This window comes from Dictyostelium purpureum (genome assembly GCF_000190715.1).
Source record: "Dictyostelium purpureum unplaced genomic scaffold DICPUscaffold_290, whole genome shotgun sequence".
Lineage (NCBI taxonomy): Eukaryota > Evosea > Eumycetozoa > Dictyosteliales > Dictyosteliaceae > Dictyostelium > Dictyostelium purpureum.
Genome location: NW_003519626.1, coordinates 24,540 through 43,051, shown reverse-complemented (window position 1 = coordinate 43,051; position 18,512 = coordinate 24,540). Strand labels below are relative to the sequence as shown.

At 22.7% G+C, this 18,512-nt stretch overlaps 8 protein-coding genes across 8 annotated transcripts; 5 read left to right on the top strand and 3 right to left on the bottom strand.

Annotated features, from left to right (window-relative positions):
* Positions 1 to 1,509: 1,509 nt before the first annotated feature.
* Positions 1,510 to 2,146, top strand: DICPUDRAFT_156298 (uncharacterized protein; the record flags this gene model as incomplete). Its single annotated transcript, XM_003291629.1, has 2 exons — positions 1,510 to 1,727; positions 1,810 to 2,146. 2 exons carry the CDS (start codon positions 1,510 to 1,512, stop codon positions 2,144 to 2,146), a joined length of 555 nt encoding a protein of 184 aa, XP_003291677.1.
* Positions 2,147 to 2,755: 609 nt separating this feature from the next.
* On the bottom strand, positions 2,756 to 5,437 carry DICPUDRAFT_82336 (uncharacterized protein; the record flags this gene model as incomplete). Its single annotated transcript, XM_003291622.1, has 3 exons — positions 2,756 to 2,876; positions 2,972 to 3,294; positions 3,371 to 5,437. The coding sequence occupies 3 exons, from the start codon at positions 5,435 to 5,437 to the stop codon at positions 2,756 to 2,758; spliced, it is 2,511 nt and encodes an 836-aa protein (XP_003291670.1).
* A 1,390-nt stretch (positions 5,438 to 6,827) lies between these two features.
* Positions 6,828 to 7,904, top strand: DICPUDRAFT_92718 (uncharacterized protein). Its single transcript, XM_003291628.1, has one exon. The coding sequence runs from the start codon at positions 6,838 to 6,840 to the stop codon at positions 7,885 to 7,887; it is 1,050 nt and encodes a 349-aa protein (XP_003291676.1). The 5' UTR covers positions 6,828 to 6,837; the 3' UTR covers positions 7,888 to 7,904.
* Positions 7,905 to 7,945: 41 nt separating this feature from the next.
* Positions 7,946 to 9,159, bottom strand: DICPUDRAFT_82334 (uncharacterized protein; the record flags this gene model as incomplete). The annotated part of the gene is made up of 4 exons (XM_003291621.1): positions 7,946 to 8,146; positions 8,215 to 8,523; positions 8,647 to 8,823; positions 9,130 to 9,159. The coding sequence occupies 4 exons, from the start codon at positions 9,157 to 9,159 to the stop codon at positions 7,946 to 7,948; spliced, it is 717 nt and encodes a 238-aa protein (XP_003291669.1).
* A 161-nt stretch (positions 9,160 to 9,320) lies between these two features.
* DICPUDRAFT_39372 (uncharacterized protein) lies at positions 9,321 to 10,486 on the top strand (the record flags this gene model as incomplete). Its single annotated transcript, XM_003291627.1, has 3 exons — positions 9,321 to 9,459; positions 9,535 to 10,271; positions 10,349 to 10,486. The coding sequence occupies 3 exons, from the start codon at positions 9,321 to 9,323 to the stop codon at positions 10,484 to 10,486; spliced, it is 1,014 nt and encodes a 337-aa protein (XP_003291675.1).
* Positions 10,487 to 13,528: 3,042 nt separating this feature from the next.
* Positions 13,529 to 14,516, top strand: DICPUDRAFT_156293 (uncharacterized protein; the record flags this gene model as incomplete). The annotated part of the gene is made up of 3 exons (XM_003291626.1): positions 13,529 to 13,801; positions 13,982 to 14,335; positions 14,406 to 14,516. 3 exons carry the CDS (start codon positions 13,529 to 13,531, stop codon positions 14,514 to 14,516), a joined length of 738 nt encoding a protein of 245 aa, XP_003291674.1.
* Positions 14,517 to 14,980: 464 nt separating this feature from the next.
* DICPUDRAFT_82331 (uncharacterized protein) lies at positions 14,981 to 16,063 on the top strand (the record flags this gene model as incomplete). The annotated part of the gene is made up of 2 exons (XM_003291625.1): positions 14,981 to 15,192; positions 15,235 to 16,063. 2 exons carry the CDS (start codon positions 14,981 to 14,983, stop codon positions 16,061 to 16,063), a joined length of 1,041 nt encoding a protein of 346 aa, XP_003291673.1.
* A 266-nt stretch (positions 16,064 to 16,329) lies between these two features.
* Positions 16,330 to 17,610, bottom strand: DICPUDRAFT_156291 (uncharacterized protein; the record flags this gene model as incomplete). The annotated part of the gene is made up of 1 exon (XM_003291620.1): positions 16,330 to 17,610. One exon carries the CDS (start codon positions 17,608 to 17,610, stop codon positions 16,330 to 16,332), a length of 1,281 nt encoding a protein of 426 aa, XP_003291668.1.
* Positions 17,611 to 18,512: the final 902 nt, after the last annotated feature.

Sequence of the window (18,512 nt, the reverse complement as noted above, 5' to 3'; positions counted from 1 at the left end):
GCCTACTAACCATAAAATACATAATTGAGGTATTTAATCCAAAATGTTAATATTTACGAACTTTATTTATTAATATTTAATTAATTAACGAAAGATGTTTTAATATTATAAGATTGAAAAACGATAGTTATAAGAAAAAAAAACAATTATATAAAAATAATAAAAAAATAAAAAAAAACAATTACACACCCCATTATAATTATTTGTAATTATTATTCATTGTTATTTTTATAAAATTTGAAATTATTTTTATTATATTGGTATTATTATTGCCATTATTGTTTAATTTCTTTAATCATTTCTAAAAATGACAATTTTTTATTGTTTTTATTTTTTTCATTCAATTAAAAAAATTACAAATTAGATTAAAAAAGAACCATTCCTATAAAAAGGAATAAAACAATTTTTTTTTCGTTCTGCGCTTATAATCTTAAAAAAAATATTGGGGTTTTTAAAATCTTTATTGTGTCATACACAAATAATATTTTAATTCTATATTAATATATTACCCGTGCACTTTTCCCCCACATTAATTTTTTTATACACACAAAAACACAAAAAAAAAGAATATAAACACAAAATTAATAATGAAAACAATTATTTCTAAATTAAAAATTCATAACACCATTTTACTTACATAAATAATAATTAACTATTTGAAAGAAATAATTATGGTCATATAATTTTTTCTATATTTATTTACCTAAATTTCAATACATAAAAAGCAAGAAATGAAAAAAAAAAAAAAAAAATAGAAATGAAAATTATTGTTATTTTAAACTTTGAAATTTAATTAAAAAAAAATGAATAAAATTATTTTCAAATAATATCGTAAGATAAAACTGAATTTATTTTAAAATAACAAAGAAAAAATTCATTTTACACTTTTTTTAGCTACAATATATTCCTATAACCACATCAGCTCTCGTTCGCATTTTATATTTTATTTGAAAAAAAAAGTTTATTAAAATTTTTTTTTTTACATTTAAATTTCATATTTAAAATAATTTTGATTTCTTATTATATCTTTTTATTAACTAATATATCATACACAAAAAATAAATAAAAAAAACAATGGATAGGTTATGAAAAATTTTGAAAAAAAAATAAAAAAAATTTTATTTTATTTTATTTTATTTAATTTTTTTTTTATTTTTTTTTTTTTTAAACAACGTAGACAAAAAATTCTCATTTATTTGAAATAATTATTTTGTTATTTTATAAAATCTTAAAAAGTTATTATTATTATTTTTTAATTATATATTATTATTTATTATTTTTATTTTAAAAAAATTTTAAATTTTTTTTTAATTTTTATTTATTTTTTTTATTTTTTTTTCACATAACAAATAATAAATTCATATTTTTTTTTTCAAATAAATTTATTAATTTTAAAACATATAGAAAAAACATATAGATAATTACATTAAACAATATTTATACCCAATTTTAATAATAATTTTATAATAATAGAAATATTTTACAAAAACAAATATAGAATTCTAAAATATGTATGCATTTATTAAAAGTTATTTACCAACTAAAGAAAATGAACAACAAGTTCAAGAAAGTATAGAGACTATAAATGAAACTGTAGAAGAATCGAAACAAGAGGTAGAATCAGTTGAAAAAATGGAATTTGATTTATCACTTGGTATTAATCAAACCTCAGGTAAACTAAATGAATTAGAAGCCGAAAGAGACAAAGTATTTAAAACAATCGAACTGTAAGTTTCAAATCAAAAAACAATTTATATTTATATATTATGTGTTTAAAACTTACCAACCCTTAACCATATTTTATTATAGCATTGATAATCAATTAAAACTTTTATCAGGCGCAAATTTATCGGAACAACAAGCAGCACTTAAAGAAGAACTCGCTAAAAATTTAGAAGAAAAGGTTAGGCCCTCAGTTCTTATATTTGATAAACAAATCGATATTTTAACAAGAAAGTTACTAATTTTACATAATAAAAGAGATCTATTAACACAAAAGAAAGTTTCGGTAGAGGATGCAGCTGAAGACGCCCAAAATAGTATACAACAAGTCCCAACTAATGCAGGTGAAGTTCCAATGGACTCAATTACAAGCGAAGAATTTAAAAACGATAATAACAAAAATAATCCAGAATCAAATGTTTAGTTTTTTAAATATATATATATAAACAATTAGCATATAATCAAATTATTTATTAAATAGAATCTATTCAAATAAATAATACTCAATAGTTTAATAATATTAATAATAAACACTATTATGCGCATTAATAAGTAAATTGTAAATAAAAATAAAATAAAAGTAATATTAATAATATTTATAAAAAAGATCATCCTCTTTGAGGAATTTTTTTTTTTTTTTAATATAGAAATAATAAAAATATAGTTTATTTGTATTAATAAAATTAAAATCTACTGATTGTATTACATTAAATTGGAATTATTATACAAAGATAATATTGATATTAAATCATCAGATTTCTATTTTTATATAATGAAAAATAAAAAAAAGAGAATAAGGGGAATAAAAAAAATCATACTATTTGTATGTTTTTTTTTTTTTAAAAAAAGGTAATATTTAAATAATTATTATTATTTTTTAAATTTAAAAAAATAGAGATATAATTATTGAAATATTTTATAAATAATAAAAATGATTATATAATTAAAGGGGTGAAATATTAAAAAATGATTATATTGTGAATTTGCGTTGTTATTACTTTATGTTATTATTATTGTTGTTATTATTTTAATATTATTGAGCAGCAGCGGAGGTTGTATTTGTATGAACAGTCTTATTTAATTTTGTTATGTTATCTGCAATAATACCATCTACACCTAGTTCTTTTTGAATTTTAACATTGACTGGATCAACACTATTAAAAAAAAAAATAAAAAAAAAGAAAAAAATATTAATATAAATTTTATAGGGCCTTTTATCAATATGATATCTGATAATTTGGCTACTTACTTTTTACTACCATATGTAAATAACAATAGATTATCGTTATGAACTAAATTAACATAGGAGTGGTTATTTAATATGGTTTCACTATCACAAACTATACCATCTAAATTTACTGTTTTAACGAATGTGACAGCATTTAAAATTGAATTACATCTTGTATCATTAACATTTACATCTGGATCAAAGGTATCGAAAAAAGTTGGTGTATCGCAACATATTAAAAACAAAACTGGGTATCTAAATTGCTTAGTTCTTAACAAAATTGCAATATCTGGGTCAAAAGTAAGAAAGGCGATTCTTCTATCTTTAACTTCATTAAAAACAATCTAATTAATAAAAAAAAAAAATTAGATATATTTTATTTTAAAAATATAAAGTGGGTATTATAAAAAAAATACATACATTTAAAATTATATCAACAAACTCATTTCTTTCTGGTGCTTTGAATTTTCTTAAATTTTGCATTGCTAAATTTGGATATTTAATTTCAATCATGAAACCAATTTCTTGTGGTACTAAGTGAAAAGCATCTTGAAGAGTTGAGAATCTGTCATGAATAATGGATGATGGTCTAACTGAATCAGGCTTTACTGAGAGCTCGATACCACCTTGGCTTAGGTCCAATAAAGATGAAAGGTGTTGCGATGCGTCAAAAGTTGGAGCAAGGGATAAAAGGTCGCTTGTGCTTTTAGAGATACGTAAAGACTTCATACGCTTTAAGGTATGTGAGATAAGGTCACGTTTATTTGAAGTTGGTTTAACTTTTAAAAACTGCTCCAAAGTTAAACGATTAATAGCCTCTTTCATTGTAAAACCCTCTGTGGTTTGGATTTCAATCTCGTAATCGTGAAATATAACTGGAACACTATCATAGGTTAATTGCAAATCAAACTCTACCATTTTAGCACCAAACTGAGCGGCAGTTAAGAAAGAGAGAATTGTATTTTCAGTTACAGCATTTGCATTGATACCAAAATTGTTTTTACCATTACCACGATGACCAATAAGTGTTTGGGGTTGCTCAACAAAAGAGTGCCATAAATTTGATAGAGAATTTTGTGGATGATTGAATGGTGAGACGACTAAATAATTGCAACGGAATTCCCCAATTGGTAAAAGTTTTTCCCCAATGATTGGTGTATAGATTTTGCCCCAGAGGTCATTACATTGTTTTGACCCTATATAGGCTCTACCCAATACCCTCCAATCGAATGATGGGGTACTTGCACCGTTGGTTTGATTCTCACGGAGTAATAAACTAATTGAAAAACCAAATACTGATGGGGAATGTGTATGGAGAACTAGCTCTGTGAAACCATGTAAAGGTAATGGGAACTCTTGACTTAAACCAAAGGGATCATGTAATCTTAGCACCAATTGAGTTGGATCTATGAAATTATCGTATAGCTGCACTGGAGATTCATCAACTTGTAATTGAACACGCAATTGATATTCATCTTCTGGGAGCCATCCTCTGCCAATCCATGGTTTACTGCCACTTTCCAAGACACCGAAAAGACCATCATTAACAAACATATCTATACCCTCGACAACTAATGTTCTGCTTTGACCTCTAGATGCCTCCCATTCAACAAGGCACTTTTTCTTTTTATTTACATCTAAATAACCATTGACCGTTTTTGTAGTGATGCTATTATTTTCGATTGTACTTTCTGCAGTAGTACGATTATAAAGTCCATTATTTAAAATTAAATATTTATAAGATATTCTAGTTGCCTTTGGGAATAATAAAGTTGTGGTCCAAATTAAATGAGAATCAGTTTTTTCTGTATTTGTTAGCTGTGGTGCATCTTTAACTTTCCAATTACCAATCTCTTGACCTTCACCAATAACCGCAACACTTTCATTATCTTTAACATAATTAATTGGTGTTTCAATTTTGAATGTTACTCTAGTCATTAAAATTTCGTGTGGTAACATGTTTCTATTCTTTTTTATCTCTGTACCATCTCCGCCTCCATTACAATCATTATTTACCTCTACCTTATATGTTCCATTTGTTGATGTTGTTGTTGATGATGTTGTTGTTATATGATTATTACTACTATTACTGTTTTGTTGATCATTTGTTATTATATCATTATGAAATGTATTAAAAATTATTTTACCATTATTATTATTACTACTATTATTATTATCACCATTTCTATTTATATTATTTACACAACTGCCACCAATTTCGCCATTACTAATACTATTACTTCTTGGAATAACCCTATTTATAAAACTATCTTCATCTATATTATTATTATCTTTTTTATTAATATTTATTTTATTATTGTTATTATTATTATTATTATTGACGGTATCATTTTGAAAATTATTAGTTAAATTATTATTATTGGCGTTGTTATTATTATTTATATTTATATTATTTGTTAAATTATTATTATTATTATTATTATTTATATTGGTATTATTTGATTTAGTTATCGGTGAAAATACCATATTTATAATATTTATTTATTATTTAATAGTAATAATATTTAAAATTAATTTCGTAAATTTTTTAAAGAAGAAAAGAAAAGAAAAACAAAAAAAAAAAAAAAAAAAAAAAGATATTTTGTTCTTTTAAAAGGCGTGTGTTCCAAAAAAATTTTGCAAAGTTATCAAAAAAAAAAAAAACTATGAATGTTTTTTTTTTTTCCAACAATGCTCCAAAAAACAATAGTAATATTATTAAAAAACAAAATAAAAATAAATAAAATAACAAAAGCTATTGGTACTAATATAGTAATTAATTATCTAATTAATTTTTTTTTTTTTTTTAATTATTTAAATTAATTTAAATTTTTTTTTTTTTTTTTAAAAATAAAATAAAAAACAAAATTTTCTCTATATATGAAAAAACTAAAATGAAACATTTTTATCTATATTTTTTTTTGAAATTATTACCTTTTTCCATTTTGTAGCTTTATATATTATTTTTTATTATTTATTTATTTGTTTTAAAATAATTGTTATTACTTTTAATATATGATATGAAATTTATTTACTATAAACAATTTAATTGATATTTTAATAAAAAAAAAAAAATTAAAAATTAAAAAAAAATAAAATAAAAAATAATAAAAAAAATAAATAATTAATAATTATTATAAAATAAATTTAAAAATAAAAAAAAATATATAGTGTGTTATATTTGTATAATGGTGAAATGGTGATAATAAAGATATTAATATCTTTTTAAATAGTATATAGGTAATATTAATATAATAAAAAAATATATTTTTTCGATTAACTGTGGAGTTTTTTTTTTTTTTTTTTTTAATTTTTCGTTAAAAAAAAAAATTAAAAATAAAAAAAAATAATTTGTTTTTATTTTTTTAACGTAAAAAGACACCTGTTACTCCACGTCAAGATTGATTTGGATTTTGTAAAGGGGTGGTGCAATATAATATCTATTTTAAACCTAAATGAATCAAAATGGTTAAGCAATAGCACCACCATTTCAAAAAAAAAAAAAAAAAATGAAAAAGGATTATAATAATAGTTGTTTGTGTTAATAATTTGAATTCACATTGACCAGAGAAAAGTATTTTACAGATTCAAGAAGTAACAAAAATGATTTAATTTATGAGATATAGGGCGGTCTTTTTTTGAAGTTTGGATTTCTTTTTAAAGAAAAAAGTATGAAAATTAATTAAATTTAATAACCCCTACCCCCATATCGATTTTATAACTTTTTGAAAAAAAAATTAACCCACCAATTAAATTAAATTTTTTTATTTTCTATTTTAAATTTATTTTTATTTTCATTTTCATTTTTTCTTTTGTTTTAATACAAATACAAATTTATATTTGTTTTATTATATTTTTTTTATTATTTCCTAAGAATGACATCAAAAATGAAAGCTGTTGCATATAAATCTAAAGGTTCGAAATTAGAGTTAATAGAATTGCCAATCCCAGAGCCAAAAAAGGGAGAGGTAAGATTAAAGGTTATTTCATGTGGTATTTGTCATACTGATATGTTATGTGGTGTTTTAATACAATCCCAAAGAGTACCAGGCCACGAAGTCATTGGATCTATTGAAAAGATGGGTGAAGGTATAGATACAGAGAGATTCAAGATTGGTATGGTAGTCGGAGTAGGTTGGTTTGGTGGCAATCATTGTACAAAGTGTAGATCATGTTTGGAAGATCAATGGATCCATTGTAAACATCAAACCAATTGTGGTTTGCACTATGATGGTGGTTATGCAGAGTATATGACATGTCCCGAAGATGCATTGGTAGTTATACCGGATGGAATGGATCCAGTAGAGACAGCTCCATTATTATGTGCCGGTGTTACAGTCTTTAACGGCTTTAGAAATCAATACATTAAAGCAGGTGCATTGGTCGGTGTTCAAGGTATTGGTGGTTTGGGTCATTTAGGAATTCAATTTTGTCGTAAGATGGGTTATGAAGTTATTGCAATGTCATATGGCAACCATAAAAGAGAGCTAGCCATGCAATTAGGTGCAAACCATTATGTCGACATGTCAAGTAAAGATTGTGTAGAAAAAATTCAAAAAATCGGTTCAGTTAAATGTATTATCTGCACAGCTCCTTCTGCCTCGGCACTTCCTGGTTTGATTGATTGTCTAGGTGTAAATGGAAAAGTAGTTGTAACAGCAGCATTCCCCGAAGACTTTAGTGCATCATCGATTAAATTAATCGATGGATCTAAATGTGTTATGGGCTGGGCCTCTGGTGATTCGCGTGACTCTACAGACACTATTCACTTTGCCAGATTAAATGATATCAAGCCAATGGTAAAAGTATTCCCATTAGAAAAAGCAGCTGAAGCTTTGGAAAATATTGACAAAGCAAGATTTAGATATGTCATTTCATTTTTACCAGAATCAAGATTAAATAGTTATAAAATAAATGAAAGAATAAATAAAAACTAAAATTTAGATTTTTAAATAATTTTTTTCTTTTTTTTTTTTCTTAGTTTAATAAATTAATTTATTCTATTTCTTTTTCTAAAATGTTTAAAGTCGAATGATTAAAGTTGTCTGATGAAATTACTTGTCTGATATTGCTATTGTTACTATAGATGTTGTTATTATTATTACTATTATCTTTTTTGCTATCCTTTAATATATAGATATCGGTCAAGTTTCGAAGTTTTTTAATTTCTTTATTTGAATCTAAATTTAAAATAGTCTTAAATGATAGATATGTGTCAGTAAAGATATTGGGGTTATTAATGTTACTATTTTTATAATACTTACAAATGGGAATAATGGATTTGATTCTTTTTCTAAAAATTCTAAAATTTTATTTGAAGATTCATTTGATAAACCAACAATAACTGGTGTTTTTGGTAATTCGTTAACTACATCGCTTATTAAAGTATTACTGTTTATATTATGGTTATTTAAAATTACTGTATTTATATCGATATTTAATTTTAATTTTCTAATTTCTTTAATTAAATTAATTGTATCACAATTATTTATATTGCTATTATTACTATTATTATTGCCATTATCAATCATTAACAGTTGTTTAATTGGTCTAGTTAATTCTTTGTCTAATCTCTATAAAAGTTATTAAAATAAAATTTAGTATTTCATTTAAAAATTTGTTCGGTTTACCCAAAATGATTTTTTTTTTACTTTTTTTTTTTTTGTGTATGTGTGTTAAAATTAATGAATAAATACTTTTAAGGGATTACAACCGATTCTTTGTGGTTCTACTTCTTTTTCTTTTTTTAATCTATAGTATAATGGTTGTTGTTGTTGTTGTTGTTGTTGTTGGTTATTATCGCTTTCATAAATTATTTCGATTTTTGGAAATTCTTTAATTAAATCATTCTGATAATTATTACTACAATAGTTCTTTTTAAAATAAAAAGAAATGTAATTGTTATTAATTTTATTGATTAAGTTGAATGGTTTTTTTATAAACATAATGAATGGTTTTATTTAAAAAATAAAAAAATAAAAAAATATAAAAAAATAATTTTTTTTAAAAAAATTAAAAATTTTCAAAAAAAAGTTCCTTTTGGTTCTTTTTGATGAAAAATGTTCATTCTTTTTTCATAATTAATTTTTGCATTTTCATATTAAATCGTTTTTATCCTTTCGCATTGCAATAAAAAATGTCCCATTTTTAAAAAAATAAAATAAAAAATTACGAAATACATCCAAATTCCAGAGTCGATGTGCAACCATTATGGGTTTTATTTTTTAAATATCCAATCAAAAAAAAAAAAGTATAAATTGAAAAAAATTTTATAATTTTTTTTAAAAACTTTTATATTTACAAATATATATTAATTATTTCAAATAATCTTTTTAATAAATAAAAAAAAGAAAAAATAATAATGTCAACAATGAAAGCGGCTGTATTTAAAGAAAAAAATGGTCAACTTGAAATCGTTGAAAAACCAATCCCAGAACCAGCAAAAGGTTGGGTTAGAATTAAGGTACATAGTTGCGGTGTATGCCATTCAGATTTTGTAGTTAAAAGTGGTATGTATTTTCTGTATTATTTTTATTATTTTTCTATTTTTTTAAATATTAATTATTTTTTTAAAACAAAAATAGGAGCCTTTGGTAACCCATTCCCAAGAACACCAGGTCATGAAGTTATTGGTGTTATCGATAAATTAGGAGATGGTGTAGATGCTACTAGATTTGAATTGGGTAAACTTGTAGGTGTTGGTTGGTATGGAGGTAGAGGAGAAAATGGATGTGGTACATGTGATAATTGTCGTGAAGATCAATGGATTTTTTGCACACATTCAATGGTTTGTGGTATTCATTATGACGGTGGTTATGCAGAGTATATGACATGTCCTGAAGATGCTTTGGTATTTGTCCCAGAGGGTATGGATCCAATTGAATCAGCTCCATTATTATGTGCAGGTATTACTGTATACAATTCATTTAGAAACTTAAATATTAAGTCAGGATCATTGGTCGGTGTTCAAGGTATTGGTGGTTTAGGTCATTTAGGTATTCAATTTGTTAAAAAGATGGGTTATGAAGTTATTGCAATGTCAGGTGGTAGTGGTAAGAAAGAATTAGCTAAAGAATTAGGAGCTGCTCATTATGTCGATATGTCCAAAGATTATATCGACGAAATGAAAAAGATTGGTTCAGTTAAATGTATTTTAGTCACCGCTCCAAATGCACAAAACATTCAAGGAATGTTAGAATCATTAGGCATCAATGGTAAATTAGTATTACTTGCACTTTTACCAGAACCATTCAATGCCAATGCCGGTACATTAATTGGCGGTAATAAATCCATTGTTGGTTGGGCTTCAGGTGATTCTCGTGTAAGTATTATTATATTGTTATTATTTAATTGATATATATATTACTGTTTTATTAATAATTAATTTTAAATATACAGGACCTCCATGACACTCTAGTTTTCGCTAAAAACAATAATGTCAAACCAATGGTCAAATCATTCCCATTAGAACAAGCTAGAGAGGCTTTAGATAATATTGGTGATGCAAGATTTAGACATGTTATTAAATTACAATAAAAAAAGTAAAATAAAATTAGATGGTAGTTTTACTTTTAAAAAAATTTATTTTACAAGTTTTTTTAATTTATTAAATATTTTTGAATATATTCCGTGACATCAATATCAAAATCTCTGATGATATGTGATATTTCATTTTTATTATATTATACTATATTTATTTATATGATATCAGCGTTTTTTTCATGTATTTTTTCTCATTTTAGTGAATTCATTAAAGAATACAACATTATTAATAAAAGAAGAAAGATTTTTTGATGTGTATAAAAATGTGATGAAAAAATTTTTTATTTTTTAATTTTAATTTTTTTTTTTATTTTTTTTATTTTTTTATTTATTTTTTTATTATTTTTTTTTTTAATGATTACAATCCATTCGTGGTTTCATATACAAATTTTATTATCATATAACGAACATCGAAATCCTTACTTTATTCCTTTTCCACTTTATTTTATAAAAAGATTTATAATAAAATAATATAATTGTATAATTTTTATACTAAAAAGGAAATATGTTTAATTAATTATAATAAAAATTTTTTTTTTTGGGAATCACCCCACTATTTTTTAAATTAAGTATTTTTTTTTAAAAAATTAAATAATTTTTTTTTTTTTTTAATTTTTTTTTAATTTTTTTTATTGATTGATGTTTAAAATAAATTAGGAAATAGTTATAGATTATTTATTTAATTTCAATTTCAATTTTTTTTTATTTATTTTTATTCCATAAAACTAAAAAGTATTTAAAGAAAATAATTTTACAAAATTTATTTTCATTTTTCATTTTCATCATTCAAGAACATCAAGATAATTGTATAATGATTATAAGGTAGCATTAAAAAATATCAAGTAATGTGGATCATAAAAAATTATCAGGTATAATTTAGCATTAAAAGATATAAAATATTATTTAGCAATAAAAAATTTCAAGCATTATTTATTATGTATCATTAAAAAATATAAAATATTTTATAATATTCAATAAAGTTTTCAATCAACTATCTTTTTTTTTTATTGAATGTAATGGTTATAAGGTAAGTATTATGGATTATTAAAAATATCAAGTAATGTTGATCATACAAAAATATCAAGTAATATTTGGAATTAAAAAATATCAAGTAATATAGATCATAAAAAAATATCAAATAATATAGATCATAAAAAAATATCAAATATTATTTAGTAATAAAAATTATCAAGTATTATTTAACATTCAAAAATAAAATATCATGTATTTTTTAGAATTAAAAAATAAAAATATTATTTAGAATTTAAAAATTTCAAGTATCATTAAGAAATATAAAATATTATATAATATTCAAACAATTTTTCAAACAACTATTTTTTGTTTTTTATTAAAGGTAATGATTATGAGGAAAGTATTATGGATAATTAAAAAATATCAAGTAATATGCATCATAAAAAAAATCAAGTAATATAGATCATAAAAAAATATTTGATATTTTTTAGCAATAAAAATATCAAGCATTATTTAGCAATAAAAAATATCCAGTATTATGTAACATTCAAAAATAAAATATCAAGTATTATATTATGGATCATACAAAATATCAATTATTATTTGGCATGTAAAAATATCGAATATTATTTAGCATTAAAAAATTTCAAGCATAATTTATCATTAAAAAATATAAAATATTTTTTAACAGTCAACCAAGTTTTCAATCAACGATCTTTTGTTTTTTTATTGAATATAATGATTATTTTTATGGATAATTAAATATATCTAGTAATCTGGATATTATATAAATATCAAGTAATATAGATCATAAAAAATATCAAATATTATTTATCATATAAAATATAACAAGTAATATGGATCATAAAAAAATCTCAAATATTATTTAGCATTTAAAAAATATCAAGTAATATAGATCATACAGAATATCAAGTAATATAGATCATACTAAATATCAAGTATTTATTAGCAAAAAAAAATAATATGAAACATTCAAAAATATCAAGAAATATAAATCATACAATCAACTCCCATTTGGTATTTTGATTACATAGATACTGAGTTGGGCCCGCTTGGTATCTATGTTTTTGAAATTTACCAAATTTTCAATGTGATGGTTGGTTGTGTATACTGCGTGGTGGTATACATAATTAACCACAAATTTTCAATATGCTGTTTAATTATTTATACCGCCTGAAGGTATAAATAATTAAACGCTCGGCTCTAATATACTAACCTCCCCGTGGTAGAGCTGGAAACACTCTTTACAAAGAGTGGCTAATAGTATAAAAATCAATAAAATCAATAAATTAAATAAATAATGGTATTAATACCATTTTATTATCTTTAAAAATTAATTATAAAATCTTTAAAAATTTTTTTTTCTTTAATTTTTTTGGGGATTATTTTTTTTAAAAGTTTAATTTAACTTATTTTATTTAATATTTAAATTTCAATATGCGTAAGGTTACCATTGGAATCTAAAGGCAATATAATAATTCTACGTATAGCATTATTTTTGTTTTCTTTTGATTAGTTTTTATTTAAATTTTAGAAAAAAATTATTATTTGTTAATATATTATTTCAGAATTTATAGTCACATTTAATTTGAAGATATCTATATTGATTTGGTAACATTTTAGCTGTAATTGGTTTGAATAAATCCATATGAACGTTTAAAATGTTGAGTTGGGTTGCATTTCGTAGATAGCCATCTAAAATAATATCTTGGGAACACTCTTTACATAATACAAATATTTTCAAGCCATCACTGGTTTGGGCGTGTTTAACCACTATTATTGGATGTAGGAGTATTTCTTTTGTTTACATATCGATGATAATTATTAAATTATTTAAAAAATAGAAAAAAGCCTATTTTAAATCAAAAATAAAAAAAGTAATAATAATTCCAAAATTTTAAAAAATTTTTTTTTTTTTTTTTTTTTAATTTTTTTTAATTTTTTATCATTTTCATTATTTTCAAAAAAAAATAAAAAAAATAAAAGTTCATTAACTAATTTAATTTAGATTAACAAAACAACAACAACAACAACAATATAATAATGATAAATAGAATATTAATAATATTTTTAATAATATTTATTATAAATAATAATAATAATGTCAATAGTATAAGTGTCAGTAATTTACATTCAACTAAAGATATTGAATTTACCATGTACCATAATGAAGATAAAGCATTACCATGTACAGTTGTATTTAAACCAAAATTAATTCCACATTCAACTGAATCAATTTCATTCGTTGACTCTGTTAGAAATAGAAAAGCATTTTCAATTAAATGTACACAGCCATTATCAAAAGAAAATAGAAACGTAATTATTACTCTATATTTCAAAATATTTTAAACTATCACAACATTATTAACAACATATCTTTTTCATAATAATAATAATAATAATAATAATAATAATAATAATAATAATAATAATAATAATAATAATAATAATAATAATAATAATAATAATAATAATTAATGTTATTTTTTTATTTAGTATTATTTTAAATCTGGTGATTTATTTAAAACTACAGTATTTTCAGATAGACAACCAAATAGTTTAACATTTTCATCATTACCAAAAAGCTCATTAAATGACTCATCATTACAATATGAATTTTTAAAGATTAATTTGGATTCTAATAATTTTAATGTTTTAGCAAGCAATTATCAATTAAAAAAAACAACACCAGTCGTTCCAAATAAAAAAACAGGTGCAGTTGATCCAATTTATGTTCGTATTGAATTCTCTGAAGATGTTTTAAAAATGGCAAATGATGAACCAAAATTAGAAAAAGAAAAGAAAGAAGAAAAAGAAAAAGAAGAAAATCAATCATTCATTGGAAAATATGTAAGCTATTAACATTTTATTTATTTTTTAACATATAAATATTAATATATCTTTTTATTTAAAATTTTAGTGGTACTACTTATTACCAATCTTTTTAGTCATGCTTGTAAATTTAATTGCCCCACCACCACAACAACAAGGGGGTGGTGCTCAAGGTGGTGGTGCTCCAGCCAAAAGATAATTAATAAATTTCAATGATAAATAATAATAGCTTTATAATATATAAAAATACACTATTTCTTTTTATTTTATGTTTATTTGAATCCCATATTTTTTAAATCACTGAAATATAAAATAATAATTATTTTAAAATGGGGGTTTAAAACATGTTTTTACGAAAAGGTATTTTAAAAAATATCTTTTTTTTTTTTTTTAATTATTTTAAATTATTTTTTTTTTAAAATTTTAATATTTATTTTCGGTTTGGGATTTAATATTTTACCACATTATTTTATAGATTATATATAATATACACCCTAATCATACTCTCACCCAACCAGTGCATTGAAAAATCAACAACACTTTTTTATTTTTTTAAAATTTTTTAAAATTTTTTTTTTTTTAATTATTTTTTCAAAGTTTAAATTTATTACAAACACAATACATTAAATAAATAATATATTGCTTAATTGTAAATCAAAATAAATGTATAGTTATAAATATTATAATTTCGATTTGAATATCGAAGAAGAATTAACAGATGAAATTTCAAAACTAATATGTTTATGCACAAATAATAATAAAAATAAAAATAAAATTCAATTGGATAGTTATGATGACCAATCAAAATATGCAATAATAAAACATAATAATAAATTAATTGCAGTTGGAAGAATCACATTCGAAAATATTAAAGGGTATATATTATAAATAATCATAAATAATAATAACAATAATAGTATAGGTGATGATTATGGTGATAATAATAGTAATAATAACTTAAAGGCTATAATAATTATATTAATTAAATTTAATTTTTATAGTGAATTTAAAACAGAAGAGGTTAGCCAAAATAAAATAAAAATAGATAGATATAACCAAAGAATTATAGATTTTAATCGTGTTTGCGTTCACCCAGATTATAGAAGGAATTTAATTTATGAAGCATTATTAATATGGTTATTTAAATATGCAGAAGATCACCATTACACTACCATCATTGGTGTTCAAAGATTAATGAATCAAAGATTAATTGAAAAAGTTAAAAGATTGGGTTTTTTAATTTATAATAACAAATTAAATAATAATAATAATAATCATTTTTTAAATAGTAATAGTAATAATAATGAAAATAATAATTTATGTAACATAAATAATAATATCAATGTAAATAATGTAAATAGTAATTGTAATTTTAATAATAGTATAAATAATAATATTAATAATAATATAAATAATAATAGTAATAATGGTTATAATAATAATATAAATAATAAAGATTCTGTTTCAATCGTTGACCCATGGGATCAAAATAATAGTATTAAAATGGTACCATTAGTTCATTATATTAAACCAAATTTATTGGATCATTTTTATTTTATAAATTTATGTTTAGATAACAGAAAGGAAGAATTTGAATCAGCTATAAAATTGGTTAAGTTTAGTACAGATTTTCATTTACATTATAGTGGTGCAAGTGACAGTTTTTTATTTTTCGACAATAAAAATCAAAAGAATATTCAAAAGTCAATGTTAAATTTTTCAAAGTCTTTAATATCAAAATTATAAAACATATCAATAAAATAAATAAAAGTAAAACTATTTTTTTTTTTTTTTTAAAAACTAATTGATTTATTTAAAAATTTTGTTAAATAAATATATAAAGGAATATACATAATAAATATCATAATATAATATAAATAATAATTGATTATGTTATTATTGTTATTATTAATTATGTTTTTTTTTTTTAATTTACTATTATTAATACATGAATCACTTTAAAAAGAATTAATCGAGATTACACTATAATAAAGGAGATGAAATAAACAATTTTAATGTTTGTTCCAGTGTGGTGGGTATTTTGGTGATTCAGTAATCTTTAAATCACCATCACGAATAGCACATTCAGTGTTACCAACTGAACATCTAATGTAGTCACCAGTGCATCTAATGTAGGTGTTGGCTGAACATTCGATTTGAGTACGACGGTTTTCACGACCAGCTGTAGCACATAAGTAACCACTTTCAGAGATACATCTAGTTTCACCACGACCTTTACATTCAATGGTTTCGTTTAAGCTGCTAACAGAGAGAGTATTGTGATGTGAGAAACATTTAACATTGCCATCTGATGATGAACCTTCTGATGATGAACCTTCTGAACCTGAAGCAGATGAATCAGTTGATGAAGCACTGCTTGAACCAGAGTTTGATGATGAGTCAGTTGATGAGGCAGATGAATCAGTTGATGAAGCAGATGAACCAGAGGCAGATGAATCAGTTGATGAAGCAGATGAACCAGAGGCAGATGAATCAGTTGATGAGGCACTGTTTGAACCAGAGTTTGATGATGAATCAGTAGATGAGGCAGATGAACCAGAGGCAGATGAATCAGTAGATGAAGCAGATGAACCTGAGGCAGATGAGTCAGTGGATGAAGTGGATGAGCCTGAAGCAGATGAATCAGTTGATGAAGTAGATGAGCCTGAGGCAGATGAATCAGTTGATGAAGTAGATGAGCCTGAGGCAGATGAATCAGTTGATGAGGCACTATTTGAACCAGAGTTTGATGCAGATGAGTCAGTAGATGAAGCAGATGAACCTGAGGCAGATGAGTCAGTGGATGAGGCACTATTTGAACCAGAGTTTGATGAGGCAGATGAGTCAGTTGATGAGGCACTGTTTGAACCAGAGTTTGATGCAGATGAATCAGTTGATGATGCACTGTTTGAGCCAGAGTTTGATGAGGCAGATGAATCAGTGGATGAGGCACTGTTTGAACCAGAGTTTGATGAAGCACTTGAATCAAATGATGATGATGAACCAGCACTATTTGAACCACTATTTGATGAAGCACTTGAATCTAATGATGATGATGAAAAACTACCACTGGCACTATTTGAACCACTATTTGATGCACTAGAGTCAAATGATGATGATGATGATAAACTACCACTACCACTTGCAGAGGCACTTGAATCAGTTGAATTATTTTCAGATGCTGATGAATCAATGATAGCACCGCTTGATTGGCTACTAGCAGCTGATGAGTCTTGGGCTAAAATAATACTAAATAATAAAAAGACTACTAAAAGAAGACTTAAAACTTTCATTTTTTTTTTTTTATTAAATTTTTATTATAACTGATTAGTTAAAAAATAAATAGTGATAGATAAATAAATAAATAATATATAATAAATAGTAAATTATTGAAAACTATATTAAAAACATAAATAAATAAATAAATAAATAATAAATATAAAATATATTTTATTTAATTAAATAATTGAATATTTGATTGAATGATTATAAATTTTTTTTTATTTTTCTTTTATACTTTTTTTTATGTCATTAGTTTCATTATTTATAATATTTAATTATTTTGAAAAAAATCCATAATATCAATAATTTTAAAAAGTATGATAATAAAACCCGATTATTATAAAAAATGGACTAAAATAAAGAAATACTCTATCCACTATATTACCGAGATTATTAGGTTATGTGTGATAAGTTAAAATTTAATTTTTTTTTATTTATTTTTTTTTTTAAAATATATATAAGGTTGAGTGTTAATGGTGTGAAAAGTGTAGTTATTGGCTAGTTATTCTTTTATTATAATTGATCATCGTTTACTAATTAATTAAATATTATCAAAAAAGTTATCATTATTTTTCAAATGAAAATCAAAAACCAACAACAAAATATAATAAATTTATTTTACCCCAAAAAAAACAAAAAAAAATAAAATAAAATAAAAATATAACAGCATAAATGATAATGTTTTAACTTAATTGTTTATTTTATTAGTGATTGTACTTTAACAACAATAATCTTATATTTACACATTATTAGGATAAAATAATTTTATTATTATTTTGTTTTTTATTAAAATAATAGATACCACACACAAATCCAAACATATCCACACACACCCTCCCACATATAAAATAAATATAACCCAACCACAACTAAACACCATTTTTAAAACTTATCCTATTTTATTAATAAAAGG

Excerpts from the sequence above, each read along its gene's own strand:
- DICPUDRAFT_92718 (XM_003291628.1), top strand. The coding sequence starts at position 6,838 with ATGAAAGCTGTTGCATATAAATCTAAAGGTTCGAAATTAGAGTTAATA.